We start from the raw sequence: 18334 nt of genomic DNA on the forward strand, positions 1-18334 counted from the left end.
ACCACACACAAAATGTAATGCATGATATAATTAAGAGATCAGGAGCACAATAAAACAAAAACAAAAACAAAACAAAACAAAAACAAAAAAACACCACCACCACAGGGTGTTTTTCTCTGCAGATATCTTGAAAGAGGCATTGAACATCCAATATACCATTTGATCATATCATTTTCCCCTTCTCATTAGCAAAAAAAAGCTGAGGTTAAAATCAGTTTTCTGTGGCTTACTAGACAGGAGAAACTTTCCTAGATCCAGAATCCTCAATTTAGAAAACAGATGTCCTCACTCAATTCCAAAACAAAGCAGAATTCTTTTTCTGTGAATAACTGAAGTTACTTGTTTTTGTTTTTTAAGCCTCAAAACTCCCATTGTTTAAAGCACACCTGAATTTCCTACTGATTTGTAGCAAATAGTGGCGCTCCCTCTGGTACCTCCCAGCTCCCTTGTCTCTTGTTTTCGATGCTCCAGAAGGAAGGGGGATTCTAATGTGATTTTGCATCTCGTTATGCTAATAAAATGGTGTCAGCCCATTTTCACTGACAACACCATAAAGCATGAACACCAAATGGGAAACAAATAGGTCCCTGATAACACTGTGAAACGGACCAATCAACCCTGAAGCACCTAAAATAGATGGTAGTCCTCCTTCATTCATTCTTTATAGAAAGGCAGTGAAAATGTCCCTAGGTGAATCTGATTACACACACACACACACACACACGCACGCACGCACGCGCACGCACACGCACACATGATCTCTGAAGCTCAGGAAGGTTGTAAAGCACTAAATTCTTTTGATTTATGGAGCAGCCTGCACCGCGTTGAGCAATACAGCATGGCAAGCCGGGACCCCGCTCCCAGAAATTCCTTTATTAACACGACCAGGCCCCGCAAGTGAACAAAAGCACTGGTGCGGGGTGTATAAATCATTAATATGGTGCCGGGCTGTGACTGCATTTCCTGTGTTAGTTGGAGAGCTCGTCAGCACAATGGGGATTTGGGGATTGGAATTGGCTGCGGAGAAATGCACTCCATCATTCTCAGAGCGGAAGATTCCCATCAGCCCCGTGCTCTCTCTTCTCACCTTCCCCAAGTCTGAAAGCTTCAGTGTGCGTTGCCATGTATTCAACAACAATCCTAATCACTCAAAACTAAAATCACAAAAACAGCTTCCAAGTTGAAAGACCTCCGGACTCTCCGCCCTTTTGACAAGTTTTGCCTTTTAAAGGAAAGAGCCCTGAGAACCCTGTCCAGTGGACGGCGATGGCCCAGCAGAGGCCTGGGGAGATGGCACAGAGCTGGTGACCTGTACAGCCCGGGGCAGGCCAATGGAACAATGAAGAATAACGGGCACATGTGTTGGTTCTGGGGCCAAACTGGCTGTGTTTACTCACCAGCCCTTCTACCCTCATATCCGCATCTTAAAACTAAAATGATGCTCATCTACTCCCTAGAGGCCTTTCAAGGGGGATGAAATGAAGTAATCCATGTAAAAATGCTCAGTAGTGTGCCTGTCTCACAGCATTCCACAGAAGTTATTGATTATTTCATTATATTCATTATTTTATTATTATCATCATCATTGCAAGGGCGGCTGGATTCTCCCTGGATTCTACCTACATGGTCTTCCAGACGGCATCTCCCACTGCTTACAGAGAAGCCTCAGTTTTTGAATGGAACCGAAAGCAGACCTAAAAAGAAGGCAAAGAAAAAGACAGTTCTACAGAATCCTGAGTCACATGTTCTAAATGGAGACCCCAAGTGGAAGGTTCTGCCATTGCACCGGGAAGGAAAGAATTTCTCCGCTCAACCCTTCCTAGTTTAACTACTCATTGCAAATAGTTAGGGAAAAAATAAAGGGGGGCGGGGAAGAAGAGAGAAAAGAAAATGCAGAATTTTATACAGATTGTCAGGATGAAAGAGCCTATCAGAGGGTTTAAGTAGAGACAACAGAACGAAAGCAAAGTCATTTGTAAGAGGCACCTTTGCATTTCTAGAAATTCTAGGAGTGGCCCAGAGGAAGACTGATTTAAAACCAGGAGTTCTCACACTTTGCTCTTTTGCCTCAGAATAAAGAGGACAAAGGATCAGGGGCAGTGAGATATATGTTCCCTCTCACTGGAAAGATCCAGAGTCTGTAACTGCATGTGCAACTGGACAGGACATCCTGAGACTGGGCATCTTTCCAGGTGCCAGAGCCCAGCACCCAGGTACCACCAGCACCCCCAAGGAAGTCCCTGGACTCTTCCAGGGGACGATCTACACTGTAGCAGACCCTCTGCCACATTAAAGTTTATGGGGACAAACCTGAAGTGTGCCCAAGTCCCCTACATCACAGAATAATGACATTCGGCATGGAAATAAAGGAAGCCCCTGCAGTGTGATTCTGTCAGCTTTTGAAAGTAAATAACTTTCCTACTGACAAGAGCAAGACAATTTTTATTTTCCCTCCTCCTGTCACAGAGCATTAATTGAGCTGTGCAGTCACATTACATCCAACACCACCAGCAGGACTGACAATTGACTGGAGGAGGAGGGAACAGTCACCCAGAACAGGCAGGAGGGACCAGAGAACCCAGGGGAGACCCCCGTATTCCTTGTGCCTTGGTAGGGCCACTAGCGCACTCATAGTGTGGATTTGGGAGAAATGGAAAATAAACATCTATATTCAGCTTCGATAAACAGATGCTATATTGTTTAACTTATTCATTCATTCATTCATTCATTCATTCATTCAACAAACATCTAGTGGCCACTTACTGTGTTCTGGCAGTAACACAATTCTGCTCAATTCTAAAATCTGTATCACACTTAATCTTAACGGAGGACACTACGAAATGGTGCTCCCCAGCCTCATTTTTCTGAAGAAACCACGAAAGCCCCAAATCAAGTAAAGCAACATGCCCTTTGCTCAATCCAGTCAGATCAGCTAATTGAATAACAGAGTTGGGATTAAGCCCTCAGCTCATGACTTCTATACACAGTCCAGAGATGCCGTTTTTTTTTTTAAACCACGCTTTGGGGGAAGCTGGCACCACTTGGTTGTAAAATGATGTGGGTTTCTCATCTGAATTTTGTAAGACACTTGAGATGGACAGCTGAATATGTCCAAAAATAGGAAACGTGGACCTTGCCATCATCCGCTCTGTTTTTAAGCTGCTGGTATCGTTCACTGTTCATGAAAGATTCCTCTTGCCGGGGAGAGATCTCTCAGCTGTCAGTCCTTACCCCTGCATGAGCGCACAGCTCGCTCCATGCCTAGGTTCAGGCAAAGCAACAGAGAGCACAGCTACCGAAGGGAAGAGGGGGGATATATGCTGTTGTTTTTGATAAGGGGAATCTAGTCCTGGAGGTGAATCCTGGGCAAACATCAAACGCCAAAAAAGAAAAGGCTCATTAAGACTAAACCTTTTGTGCATTCACTCATCAGCACTGGGAAATCTGAGGCACTTAAAGCCTAGAGCAGCTGTACTTTGTTCCAGAATTGCAAAGGGGGGAGAAAAAAAAGTCATTACATCCCTGGGAACACACACTAACCTGAATGCTTGTCACCCTGGCTCCAATTCCTACTTTTGATTCCGTGTGTATTTAAACACAACAAAAAGAACAGGATCGAAAATAGGCTTTGGCCGTTCTCACCTAGAGCCTGGTCGAAAGTTAGAGACTACCACATGCCCTCCTCCCCCGCCCCATCATCTCAAAGCCCGCTGCAGGCTGTAGGTGTTAAATCCATAGTCATTTCCCTTAACCGTGAACTCCTGCCTTGCCAGAAGAGGCAACACAAGAAAGAAGCCCTGCATCTTGCTGTTTGCCGATGGGTCAGAGGAGGAAGGAGCAATTGTGACAGGGGACTCCTAGGAAATCCGACGGACTGAGCCAGTGTTTCCCAAAGTGTGGCCCTACATTGATGGCTCAGAAGATGGCACATGGATGAGCAACTTCATGGCCCTACCACGAGGACAGAGGCCGTTACTTACTAAGAACACCTAAAAGAGCAGCCGGCACCTTCTAGATCACCGAACATGGAACAAATGAAATGAACATGGGAATGAATAAATATTTCAAACAACACTGGAAAAAGGATAATATCACAGCGGTGGTTCTGTGACATTTATTTATTTGTTTGTTTATTTATTATTTATTTATTTATTATCTTCTGTTTGGCCAAGTCCACTTTTAAGTTCAAAATATATGTTTTTTTTTTTTTTTTTTTTTTTTTAAATATTAAGTAGATGGGGCGCCTGGGTGGCTCCGTCGGTTAGGTGTCCGACTTCGGCTCAGGTCATGATCTCACAGTTCATGGGTTTGAGCCCCGCATCGGGCTCTGTGCTGACAGCTCAGAGCCTGCAGCCTGCTTCGGATTCTGTGTCTCCTTCTCTCTCTGCCCCTCCCCTGCTCATACTCTGTCTCTCAAAAATAAATAAATGTTAAAAAAATTTTTAAATATTAAGTAGATAATACTACAATGCTGACATGTCGATGAGGGGATTGGTAAATATTTGGAAGGGGATGCTTCAATGGCTGAAATTTGAGAAACACTAGACCACATTTATTATTCTCAGTGTACTAAGCCCACTGTCATAAGCACCTCTATGGGGTTTTGACAGAAGATACCAACAGGCCTCTTAATGTGTTCCCCTCAAAACTGGCTCCCCTCAAAACCCTCTCTCCACCTCTGACCCACAAAGGTGTTTCCAAATGTCCCAAGGGTTTCTCCACAACTCAGGACCGCTTTCCTCTTATCTGTTCAAAAGGCATCTATTTCCATCCTTTCTCTTTATCACTCCCCTCAGTTCAATATGGCGCCAGAAGAGAACAGAAAGCCTGTGTTCTATTGACTGATGCTGAAATGCCAGCACACGACCTACCTCCACCATGAACTGCCTCCCTATGCCTCTTTGCTCCCTGAGGCTTATGAACCTGCCCTTCCTCATCCTTGGAACACCTTTCTCAACTCGTCACTCACCTAATGTTTTTTTATGCTCAGCTCAGGAAATCATCACCTCCTTCCTGAGACCCCTGTTGGTTCATCCAACAGAAAAGCCCAACAACCAACACCACCCCCCCCCAAACAACGCACTTACTTTTACCCAGCACCCTATTTGTTCCCTGCAGAACACTCCCCACAGTCTTTGAAAATGCCTTCTGGATTCACTTACTTTTGTATCATCTACTCTTTTAGTGGAACGTCCATTCATGGTGGCAGGGACATCTCCTAACTGATTTGCTGCAATATTCTCAATGTGAGGTAAACTTTTTGTTTTTTTTTTTTTGCACGGCCAGATGAAAGAATGAATTAGAGGACTGAATGTGCCATCATATGTATCTGTGGAAAGCACTGGAAATCACTTGCTCCCCTTGCTTACAAGGTTCTAGAAAGTCCAAATGTGTACATGCATTCATTCATTTCTCACTTTAGTTTTTCACAGAGTATCTACTATGTATTAGACTTTACTCTAGGCATTGTGGGTACAGTACCAGAATGGAGACATCTCTGCCATCATGCTGCTTATAGTCTAACAGGTCAGAAAAAGCATGGCAAAAGTGCTCTGTAAGTGTCTGGTGCTTAACAAATATAAGAAATGTAAATTAGCAAGAGAGGAATTAGAAGTGGCAATCCCAGGCCATAGAGGGTAGTCATCTGTCTTTTTTTTTTTCAGCCAGGACCAATCAATCAGGGCCACCATAGGCCAGGAACCGGAAAGTTCGAGCCATAAAAGTTCTTTCCTACTCTTCCAGCCCCAGATAGTGGATTTTCTGATCCTTTGGAAAGTCCCTTCCCTGAGTTCCTCCCGGCAGGAGCGGCCTACAGGTTTGCTGCTCATTTCTCCAGCTCGCTAGTACTCAGCACGGTTGAAGGGCCAGGGCCAGGGCCCTCCTGAGCTATTGTGCCTGAGAGCTGACCCTGTGTGACACAGCCTCTCTCAATGGGGCCAGCGCATCATGCAGACAGCCACAGGCCAGTGCTCAGCCGGGCAAAGTTCTCTCGGGGAGCTCCTGGAAATAGGAAACTTTATTGATGAATGGAACTTTCTTTGCTTTTCTTAATTGAATTAAACAGCACACTGGGACACCTCTCCTCGTCCATTAAAAAGGTCTCTGCAGATGGGGCAATTACACCCACGCTTTGTCAGCTCTGCCTCATTCACGGGATGACATCTCCCGCGCATCACCCAGCCCCCTTAGGCACCGACGCACCAACCTGATTTTGTTTCCAATGCTGCAATTTCTTTCTCGTCCAGAAGACTATTATTTGCCTGACAAACTACACTGTTTTTACCCGGCCAATATGAATAAACAAGCATTATGTTTCCTCTTGGGGCAGAGAGCCTGGTTAAATGAATCAGAAAACCCTAAAAAAGATTGTCTACCCTCAGTCCATCAGCTACCGGACAATCACTCAAGGGCCAGCTGTAAGGAAAACAGATGGTGCGTGAGCGCTAATAACATGGGCTTTCTCCACCCGGGCAGAGGCAGAAGCAGCCGCCTGTATGTTCTAACGCGGAAACCGCCGCGAAATGGCAGGCAGGGCTGCCGAATGGCGCAGGACTCGGGTCTGCGGGCTAGCAGATGCTTACAATTTCCACCGGTGACTGTCGGATTAAATAATCTTAAAGCTGAGGCAACCCAGGTAACCCTGCGGTCAACAGCCCCCTCCCTCACCCGCACCCCCTGCCTCGCAAAAGCTTCCCGAAATGGGAGAAACACAGGACGATCGCCAGCCCACCTGAGATACGGGCCTTAGCAGGCTGACGAGCGCCCAACAGTTCAGGCCTTCTTCCCTTTGTGGGAAAAATCAGGGAACCCAGGAAGATTGGTTAACTCGCCAAATTATGACACAGGATCTCTCTAGAAAGAGAGGAGCACCTGTGTCCCATCAGACAGTCACCCAGGCCTAGAAGTGTGCTCATCCCGGCCACTTAAATTCCTTAAACAATTCAGACATGAAGATAATCTATCCTAATTCTTTTCTGCGTTATTGACACTATTGACTACCCCCAATCCACAGCACAATCTAATAAATCAACGAGGGATTAAGCCGAGAAGAAAGAGGGTGATAAAACGCCACTTGGCCCCTATAAATCATCCGACAGAGCAGCGCCAGGTAAGTAAGTGGAATGAGAATTGAACTTTTCTACGCAGCCATAATTGTTATGGCCCACCGAACGTTTCCCAAATTTATAACTGTGGGTGGTGCAAGGGGGCCACCCGCCCCCCTTCCTTATGCCTTACTCCCAGAGCCCACCTTCCCTGGGACTCCTCTCTGAGAACCACTTTCTAATTAAAGACAGAAAGGGTTGATATGCAGGTTTCAGTTCAATTGCTTTCGATCTGAAGATGTCCACAGTGAGCAATGGCTTCATTTACCAGGAATTACCCTTTGTACAAACCACTTCACTATTTAAAACAAACCACATGGATCATCATTAAGTGGGAAAAATTACCAATCTTTGGATATTGACAGTGGCATGGCCCACTTTCAAGGCCCTTTTCCCCCCCTTTTAATGTGGATTTTAAGCATTTGACTTTTTTTTTTTTTTAATTTAGGCTGATAAAAAGGTTCTGAGTGAATAAGATTTGACAGATGAGAGGCTTTCTTTGAACGGGACTGGGAGACACTGACAGTGGTGGAGAAATGGGGAAAACTAAGTTAATATGCTACTTATCCTCTTTCAGGGAGTTAGAACTCGGTGTGAATCACAGCTCTGAAGGAGACGGGACACGCACCGTGCGCCACAAAATGAACCTCGTCCACTCCGTCCATAGCCTCGCCATACCTCACCTTGTGATGGATGTGCTGTGGTGTGCACCCTGGGACTTAGGAGGGGAAAGCATTCCTAGATTTTTGTGTGTTGTGTGTACGTGCATGCATGCGTGTGGTTGTTTCCTGCTTCTCTGTGAAAAAACAGAACACATTCTTTTTGGACCTAGCTCCTAAGCAAAGCCCCAGATTTGGAATTTATATTCGGGTTTTCCCCCAAAGCAACAACGTTTCAGTGGGTCCCCACTTTGGAACTCTGGGAAGACTGTGTCCTGGGGATGTGTGGGTTTGAAGTTCCTCTCACATAGGAGAGGACGATTTACCATTGAAGGAGACACCAGATAAAGTCACTGCAGTATATCGAGAACGGAGGCTGAAGCAGGGACTTTCCCTGGACAGCAAGATTGAAGCCCGAAGTTCCACTACTTGCCTGTCCCTTCCACCTGAGAATGGTCTACAAGAAAGAGAAATATGCCATCTACTAGAAGGATATGGATGCGTAGCTACATGTCTACCTACTGTAGATATGCACGTGATGGCATCAATTGGATTTAATATCTACATACCAAAAGAACTATTCAACATTATCCCATCTTGCAATTCCAAGCTGTAGTACTATCTTCGATGTTAAGAGAGAGATCAAAAAGAAAAAGAAAAAGAAATCATAACTGCAGGGAAGTATCTTTCTAAAGCACAGTTCCTGGGGAATATAAATAAATGAAACAGAATCAGTCAAATAATTTAAACACCACAGTTGCCTCTTTTTTTTTTTGGTCTGAATAACTAAGTTCTTTGTGGCAAAAGGGTTATGTCATTGTCACTTGGTCATTCACAGTAAACTCAGGTATTGAGGTATCCCCAACTGATGTTTGTTTTTATGAATTGTCTCAGGAACAAATCCGGGAGAGTTTAGGAAGAAAGCCTGGATGTCATGGCTGAGGCAAGGAAAGCAAATGATGAAGTAATTTTCCTTAGATATTAGCTGACAAGTGCAACATGAAACTTCATTCCAGAAGAATATATTTCAGTGAAGGCTCAGTGGCCCCTGATGACAGTGTGTGCATTTATGAAACAGAACCATAAAGCCTCCAAAATAAGATCATTGTGTTTTAATTATTTTCTTATGTAATTGGTGATCTGCAATGACAAAGACCCCTAAAATATGTTTATTTCTAAATAATAAAAAAATAAAATGTTTCTAATGAAGGGGTTATTTATCACAGATGTTTCCTGATTCATCCATTTGACCAACGGGCTCTTAGAGTACACATGAGCCCTCCGATCATCAAAATTAAATAGAGATACAACCTATAGCTACAGTTTAATAGCAGATAGGAAATACAGTGGCGATGTATGGATACGAGAGGTATAGATTGCATCAGTAAGCGGTCTGTAGAGACTAAAGTGAACTATTTCACACCCTTCATCAGCCAATTGTCCGAACTACTACATAAAAGCAACGACAGGAGACTTCTATACAAACTGTCATGGCAGCACCAGGTAGGAGAGATGACCTAAAGGTATGGCTCTCCCATCCTGACCGTGAGCCTTAGGCAGGGTGGGAGGTGTGTCTAGAAAACCCGATTCTCAATCAGACAGGCAAAAATAATTGTCTGCTTGTATTCTACTTTGGGCATTTAGTGAAACTCAGAAAAAAATACATGCACACACACACACACACACACACACACACACTCACACACACACCCCATGTTCTGATGCTGTGTCACGGCATCACCTTATCAACACTTTCGCTCAAAGCCTTACCCACCCTTTCTGGAGGGGGATATATCCCAAAGCACATTGTAAAACCCACCTCCATCTATCTTCATACGGAACCATGATGCTGCTCTAGTCACTTCTAAATATTTGTTATGGCTGCCAAACTCCCCATCAGGCTTCCTCTTTCCAGGGCGGAAATGTTTTCCCTCTTAGAAGACACTGATGACACTTGCGTTTCTCCCATGTACTTGTCCTGTTCATGGCAAGAATAACTTCTCGCTCAAACTCACCATCTTCCATTCTAAGTGTGCCTAAAGAGAGCAAGCCCACTGAACAACCTAGCAGGATGAAATATCAATTTGTTTAAAGAAGAATGATGTATAAAGAAACAGTGAGAATACTGAGTATCTATAGCACTCTACTTGTTAAGTCATGCTGTTCAAATTGATTAACAAATAACGTGAAAGAAGCGAATATAGGAGGCAAAGGATCAACTCATATTAATAATTTGATTAAATTCAACTGTGGCTTAGCATCTGTAGAAACGGCCATTAGGATATTCTTCTGGTGGGTATCTGGTGTAAAATACACACACGCACACACACACACAGTCATTCACGGCAAAGGTACAGAAATGATAGAAGCAGATGAATCACATAATATGTTACCAATAGGCTCGTGGGAAATGTTTCCTGGCACAATTCACTTAATGAGAAATGGAATAAAACAATATTTAAAAGGATAAGCCAATTTTTTCCTAAGATATTCAAACAACAGAAAGAAAAGGCTGTTCTCAAAAAGACTTCCAACAGAAAATATGCCTTAGAAACATTTTCTGGAGGCAACCAACTTGATCACAGATTACCCAAATGCTCAAAACAGAATACTGACATTTTATGAACACATATATTCCTACAACACAGATTGGAAATGAGGGTCTTTGGAGAGGGAGGCCCCTCTGAATACTTGTAAGGGAAGTTTTGTCAGCTACAACCACACACAGTTCACAAATGGTACTCCTGAAGGGAGTCCATCGAAAACCAGGTAAAATGACTACAACCGTGGTTAACTCTTCACAGAGCAGGACCGTGATCCTGGGAAGGGAAGATGATTCCACCTGTGTGACAAAATCCTTCGAACCCTACCGGTTCACAGAGACAGCCTCTGCCCCAAGGCAGGGAGCTGCACTCGCCACCCGCCCTCCCCAAACGTGATGTGGAGCCTGGTTCCCAACCCCAGCAACCAACTTAAGCAGCAGCCCTGCTAGTAAAGAGGAAAAGAGAGGCAGAGAGGGGCTGAGGGAAACACCCAGAGAAAGACGGGGAGAAACACAATGAAAGATCCTGGTGTACATACACTGAATGGAAAATAAAACAAACACAGAGCCCCTCTACGAGACCATTACGGGGGAGTGGAGGAGGGGGAAAAAAGCGCCTTTACACATGCCAACAAAGACAGCATCCTAAATCACTGGCTTCAACACAGCATGGCCAGGGAGTTTGGAGGCAGGTTCCAGGGCGGACACGCTCCAGAAACCCAAAGGCTGAGATCCCCAGCAGACTGAATAAAGCACAACCCAGACAAACTTAAGAAAACAAACAAAAAAAGAAATACTGAGCACACACCCCTACATACATGTTTTTTCCCTCCCTGTTACAAAACAGCTAAACGAAAACTCCAGGCATGGGAGTGCCTACACAAAGGTCCAAACACTTGGCCTCCAAGGGGTCCCAGACTCACGACACCACCACCGGACGCAGACACAAGAGAGATACAAGTAAAGAAAATGCAGTTTGCAATTTTAAACTCCGGGCACCCAGGCTCGGAACCAGGCAAAGTATTCAGAGAGGTGCAGACAGAGCGGGACGCGGGGCGGCTGGGCTCCGCAGAGAAGAGAGGGGCGCGGATCCACCCCTCCTGTCCCCACCCCTCCTGTCCGAAAGCACAAGCCCCCTCCTCAACCCCCTCCAGGGTCCAAAGCGCAGCCCAGCGATGCGGGCACCCAGTCCGCTGAGCCCGAGCCGGGGAGGCAGCCACCGAGGGAAGAGCGCGCCTTACCTGCTGTAAGTACATAAAAGTCAAGGCACACGAGAGCTGGGGACACATGCCCACGTTGGGGAGCGCCACGCAGGTGGCCCCCGTCAGAGGATGCTGCATCGTGTCTCTCTGACGCCCGCCGAGCAGGAGTGGGGACGCTCGCATGCAATCACGCGGCTCTTTGCCTGGTCGCTACAATTTTTTTTCCTCCTTTTTAATTTTGCTGATTATCTAAGTCAAACCCCGGTGGCCGTCCCTCCTCTTCTCTCTCTCTTTCTCTCTCTCCCAGCCCCGACCGACGGCCCGCCCCGCCGCACCCCGCGCGCGCCCGTCCCTCCTCACTGGCTTCCTTCCCCCTTCGGGTTTGCTAGATCCTGGCGTTGTTCACCGGCCTGAACTAAGACACTCCAGAGGGCCAGGAAACTATTTTGTTGCCTTCGTGGTGGTACCCTTTTCCCGGTTTGTTGGGCCTGCTTTCTGATGCCCCGCAAAGTGGACGATGCCCCCACCCCACGCCCCCCACCCCCCGTGGAGATGACAAGACAGGCAAAGGCAACTTGTAGGGAAGGGGGAAGGGGGTGGATGTCCTCCTGTAGATGCTGGGGGGTGGGGTGGGGGGAGAGAGCTAAGGGCGAGAGAGAGGGAGGGGAGAAAGGAGAGAGAGAAAGAGAGAGAGAGAGAGAGAGAGAGAGAGAGAGAGAGAGAGAGAGATTTTGACTCACACTGAGGCTCACTCCGTTGGTGCTGATGCTGTGTGCCTCCTCATTTGTCAAATGGGTCCAGGGGCAGGGTTGGTTTTTTTTTTTCCCCTCCCCTCTGCTTTCTCTCTCTCTCTCTCTTTCTCTCTCAAACGACTCACCAAAATTCAAATTGTGTCTGCTAAAAATCTCTGCGGGGCGGGTGAGGAAGCGAGAGAGCGCCCCACATCGCCAGCATCCGGGGCGAGGGGGACAATTAATGCGATTGCCCAGCTGGGACCCAGACTCTTAGATTTTGGTGGCGGTTTGTTTGCCCGACTCGTTGGCAAATAAACACAGAGAAATGGGTTCCCCCCCCCCCCCCCCCCCCGCCCTTCGTAAGAGTGCTGAGAAGACCCCAGGGGCTGGGGGCACAGTGAGCTGGGGGCTGCGACGCCAGAGGCAGGGCGGATTCTGGGGGCCCCCCACCCCCGGCTGCGCGGCGAAGCGGCGATGCGCCCCCGGGGTTTGGGGCGCAGCTTTCGCTCTGCGCCTCGCCTCGGCTGTGCAGGCAGCGAGCGGCCAGCACTGGAACCGGCTGGAGCCGCTGAATGGGGAAACCGCCCTGGCTGGGGTGTTAAGTCCAGCCTGTTGGACCGCGCCAGCCCCGGCTGAAAGCGAGGGGGCTTCTCCAGCCCGGAATCCTTGCTCTCCTCAAATTATACATGCACAGGGTGGGGAAGTCCGTGTCTGATAAGCCATTACTCTGTGGGTTGCAGCGGGCAAATTACAATGGGTTTATTTTTTTTTTTTTTTCTTGCCTGGCCAGCCCTCCTTGGCCAAATTAGCATTCTGCTCTTGCAGAGGGGTCTCCCCCTTCCCTGTATTTTATGAAGTAATAATTATTCATTAGTAGATTTCGTTAGTCTTTATGCAATAAAATAGGATGTGATCTGCAAATCAAAAGAAAATATTAAGACTCTAACGCATCGTTGGTCCCCACAGGAAAAAAAAAAAAAGCACATTCTTGATTCTTGGCAGCAGTAAAACCACCATCAGGAATAGTAGCCATATTTTTTGAAATAGATTTTGACCCAGTGATTGGATTTTCTTTTATTTTTCAGGGCAAGAGGCTGTCCGAACATCATCTTTTTTGATTCTTGGGTTCCCTGCGAGAAAGCTGCCTGGGGGCTTACGAGGGTCCTGCAGGACGCAGCACATCCTGAGAGTGACAAGAGGACCCCGCGAAGGAACATCTCCGGCAGGACCAGGGGATGGCCTCAGGGGGATGTTCCCACTGACCCCTCCCAGAGGCTCATGGAGACCCTTCAGCCAAAGGACAGCTTCTGAACTGAGCCATCAGCTTGAAAGGCACAACTTTGCAGGCTAATCAAATTGCTTTCTGAAGGAAAGAAAATTAATTATTCCACGGTTCCATTTTTTGTTGTTCTGTTTTGAAATGCCATCCATAACTATAAAGTCTTTGCTATGCCAACATCAGGCCCGGACCAGGCTTTTTTCCTTCTACTCACTTTGCAAAACCAGTCCTTCTAACACCACGGGACTGACACATTCCATCAATTTAGAAGGGGCACCCTAGCAAGTTTAACCTGAAGCAGAAGTTGAGATGGGGGGGGGGGGGACTCGGGGGGTGTGGGCTGGTGTTTTACACTGCTGGGGTGGGGCAGTGTTTAGTTTGAAAAATCCTTGCTGTTGTCTCACAAATCACATTCATTGGACAAAGTCTGATTTACAAATAAACTGCTTTGCTCTTTTCTTTCTTTTACTTTCTGCCTGTGTTTTAATTATTTATTTTTATTGTGCAATTCACAGAATTAAGGGGAAAGCCACTCTACAAATATACTCTATGTATATGGTATATACATACCCATGTATATAAATGAATATAAATAAAAGGTCAAAGATTCTGCCTTTTGGCTCCCCATTCTCCTTCCCATGCTTTTCTGTTTGTTGTACTGACAGGAGTTCACCGTGCCTTCCTTCATTTTTTTTTTTTCTTGCTGGCATTCGAAAAGCTTACAAATGCCCCAAGAAGAGGACAGAATTTTCCCTTCAGCTCATTTTCATAAGAAACACGATAAATAATACATGGCACTTTAATAAGACCTTATCTGAATGGTTTAATGAAAAACAAATACATTATGTAAAGAACCAATAACTGCTCTCAGCTGCACTGAGCCAACACTGGTTTTCTGGTCCGTTTTCTCTCCAAAGTGGAAAACCCTCAGCGGCGACTGGATTCCTACAGACCTGTTTTGCAACAATGGCTCAGACTTGCCCTTAAACCTGGGTCTTCCCAGTCAGGCATCTTGGAAGTCTGCAAAAGGAAACCATGGAATCCAGAGCTTCTAAATTCATCTCAAAATTATCTGGAGCCATTCTTTAGACATCCATGTCCAAACGTGCCTGCTCAAGTGCATACGAACACCATGGCACGTAGAAATAGGCATGTCCCCCACCCCCAGTGTGGCAGCCACATAAAGGATCACGCAGGAAAGATTTTACAGCTAATATCAGTGCACGTTAATCAGGAACAGAGCATCAGATGACCCTAAATCAAAAGGTAATGCCGTATCTGCAAATACTGCTCACTTGATGACAAAATTCTGCCAGCCTTTCAAGCAGCATCTGGGGAGGGTGAATTTGAATTCCATCTCAAAAGAGACTGGGAAAGAGCCACATCAATGCCACTAGCCCCAAATGATTCTTCAGCATCAATAAATGGGAGAGGTGGGGAAGGAAAATACTCTTCTGTCTCTACAAAATATCCTGGGCACTCAGTATCACTTGGGTGTATATAGTGCATGCACGTTCAAGGGTCACCCTCCTGCCTTTCAGCCACAAGGACCCTTAACTGAATGGTCACACATACCCTGTAGGAAGTAGAGAGCGCCAGAAAACCAGCAATCAGCTAAAAATTCCTTAGAGGCAACTTCTCAAGTTTTCATTTGACTCACACAACAGGGTTGGTAACTTTTTCCTTCCCTCAAATTTACCAGCTACTTAAAAGAATAAAATAAATCACTTCCATTTTCCTTTTTCTCTTTCATAATTCCTTATTATAACTTCCTAAGGCTGTCAAAAGAGCAAGCATTTCCCTAAAGTGGGATATTCTACGGGGGTTTCCATGTCCCAGAGCAAGAAAAAGTCCAGTTAGACAGAAAGCAGGACTTCTTCTTCTTTTTTTTTTTAACATTTCTTCATTTTTCAGAGACAGAGAGAGACAGAGCACACACAGCGAAGGGGCAGAGAGAGAGGGAGACACAGAATCCGAAGCAGGCTCCAGGCTCTGACCTGTCAGCGCAGAGCCTGATGCAGGGCTTGAAGTTACAAAGTGCAAGATCATGACCTGAGCTGAAGGTGGATACTTAAACGAATGAGCCACCCAGGCACTCCAGGACTTCTTGATCTTAAATATAATTACTTGTGCTGGGGTTAGCTCTCTGACAATGTCCAGGAGTGGCTCAGAAGTATTTTTCTCTCACTTCCAAATTTTGGTATGGGCAGCTCCCTAGTCCAACATTCAGTAATATGAGAAAGTATCTTCAGAAGACCTTATCTCTGCCACAAGCACTTTGAGTCACCTACTTGTTCAAATACTTGGAGGACACTTAGTGGTTGACTGCTGTCCACGCTGTATTCTGGGCAGTTTTTTCATCTGTAAAATGGGGCTAATAATGTGTCCCTTGTGAAATTGAAACGGGTCTCAGAATTTTTTTCCTACCTAATTCATGGACTATTACAATACAACTTTAAAAACAGTGGAGACACTGCATGAAATTAACAACTTAAAAATTGTTTGCCAAGTTAGTACATACGCGCACACAAAGACACATGCGCACACGCGCACACACACACACACACACCATCTGTCATCATCATCATTTCATAAAGGAAAGGGCATTTTATACCAAAAAGTAAGAAGGACATAATCTCAAAATAAAGGACAGCCCTTCAAATTGATTAAATTTCAGTCTATTAAAATTTTCACTAAATTGCCCTTAATTTTCTCATTTAGCTGCAGTCTGTTGAAAATGTCATTATGGAATCAGATGAATCTGTGGATCAGCATTTGGGAACCACCGAGATAATGAATGTAAAGTGCTTCTTAGCACGAGCTCTGGCACACCAAGAATCAACAATACGTGGGAACCGTTGTGGGGATGCTTGAAAACAACAAACAGTCATACTCATTAGGGCTGAATAACACCCTCCTCACCCCAACAGCCTCACTGCAGCAAAACAAACCAAACACTTTGCTCAGTTCTGAGTTCCCTGAGCCAGGGAGCCGCACGCCTTTCACAAGGGGAGGAACCTGATAAAGGTCAGACGGGTTGAATTTGTGGGATCCTCAGAGTTTATTTGCTTTCCTCAATGACATAGTGGTTAGGCCCTGTTCATTTCAGGCCACCTGAAATACGATCGCTATGAGGGAGTATTTGGGAACTCTTTCTGGCTCATGTGAGGGCATGCAGTATACTGTACGGGGGGGAATACATCCTCCCGAGTCTCACTGCCTAGGCGTTCAGTCCTGGCTCTGTCTCATGCTTCCATGGCTGCTGTTAAATATCTCTGGAGTTACAAGCTCTTAAAACCTCAATTTCATTCTAACAGGGAATGATAATAATTTTTGCCTTCCTAATTAAGTTGTTAAAAGATAAAATAATGTAAAACACATGAGTCCTGAGATCGGTGCCTATCACCTAGCAACTACTCAGTACACACTAGTAACTATTATCATTGCATTACTTTTATTCTCAGTCTCTGAGTAGTTGATGACACAGACATTCCTCCTCCTCCTCCTCCTCCTCCTCCTCCTCCTCCTCCTCCTCCTCCTCTTCTTCTTCTTCTTCTTCTTCTTCTTCTTCTTCTTCTTCTTCTTCTTCTTCTCCTTCTCCTTCTCCTTCCCCTCCTTCTCCTTCTTCTTATTTTGTTTAAAATTACTCAGACAAGACCAACAAAGTCAATCCATTTATAAAACAACTAATTCCAAATGCATTTTTTGGAGAATTCTTTCAAATGCTACAGCACTTATGTGAAAATGTGTAGACATTACCCTTCTGCCACCCAGGTCTTCTGAGTAGAACCATTTATTTAACCTTGCAGATGCATCAAAGGAACACAAACTTTCATATTAGTCTTGGTCAACGAAATTCTTCGACAGCTAGATCTCATAAAATGTCATGTCTTTCACTACTTTTTGAGGACTGACTAGGGTAACACATGCAAAGATGCTATTTCTGGCCAATATGGTTACTCTATTGTTTTCTGAGCTTCCCTCAACCCTGGAAAGTAGGTTTTTATTGCCCGACTTTACACAAGAAGAAATTGAGGCTGCACGAATATATGTACACTTGGACCTACTAGTAACGGATGCAGGCAGTGTTTCGATCAGGGCTGCTGAACAGAGAAGGCAGAATATATTATTTCCATCATCACGCTATCAAGCAGTAGAGACACTTCTTAAAGAATCATCATTGTCATCAACATTTTATTCATCATTGTTTGCAACATCTAAACCTAACGAGCACTACTCTGAAGGATTAGTCTGTGTCTATACAGCTGTGAGATTTCCTCTTTCAGGAACCTATCAGTCACTCTGGCCACCAAACTTCAGAGTATGGAATTTCCCTCGCTTTCTAGTCCCTACTTGTAACTGAAGGGGTAAGTCCCACCCCATCCACAGTCTACCTTAAGCTCTTCTAAATAAATAAATAAAATTAAAAAAACAAATACAACTTTTTAAAAGAAGAAAAGGAAACACTCTCATTTGCCAACGCCTTTCCATCACCTCCTCTGACAAAAGTTGCTAGCAATACAGGCAATGTTCTATCAGAGCATTCAAATGATACCCCTCAGGAGAGACCCCAGACACAGCAGACAGAACCCCAAATGTAAAAATACCAAAGCAAACAAACAACCTAAGTTCCCATAGGAGCCTTCCTGAAATAATAGGTTCCAGGAGGTGATGCTGAGGGAGAGTGCAGTGTTTGGCACTTGAGAGGGTGGGAGTCTGTTTCCAGTGTATAGGACAGAATGTAAGAGCGTGGGACAAGGGACAGTAGGCGGAAAAGACAAAAACAGCTAAGTGGTGATTTCTCCTAATGAACAA

The 18334-nt window shown here is 45.3% G+C and overlaps 1 protein-coding gene across 24 annotated transcripts in view; it reads right to left on the minus strand.

Moving 5' to 3' along the window:
• The window catches only part of RBFOX1 (RNA binding fox-1 homolog 1), a 2071930-nt gene that overhangs the window by 373367 nt on the left and 1680229 nt on the right, over positions 1-18334 (minus strand). Inside the window, exon 1 of one of the 24 annotated variants that reach the window (XM_040458719.1) lies at positions 11546-11769. The exons of the other annotated variants lie outside the window; for them this stretch is intronic. Within the exon in view, the coding sequence (XP_040314653.1) occupies positions 11546-11689 (144 nt within the window). The 5' untranslated portion in view covers positions 11690-11769. Of the gene's footprint in view, positions 1-11545; positions 11770-18334 lie in introns of those variants that run through there. 24 annotated transcript variants of the gene reach the window in all.

The sequence above is a fragment of the Herpailurus yagouaroundi genome, unplaced genomic scaffold (genome assembly GCF_014898765.1).
Source record: "Herpailurus yagouaroundi ecotype Mexico unplaced genomic scaffold, PumYag 222, whole genome shotgun sequence".
NCBI lineage: Eukaryota > Metazoa > Chordata > Mammalia > Carnivora > Felidae > Herpailurus > Herpailurus yagouaroundi.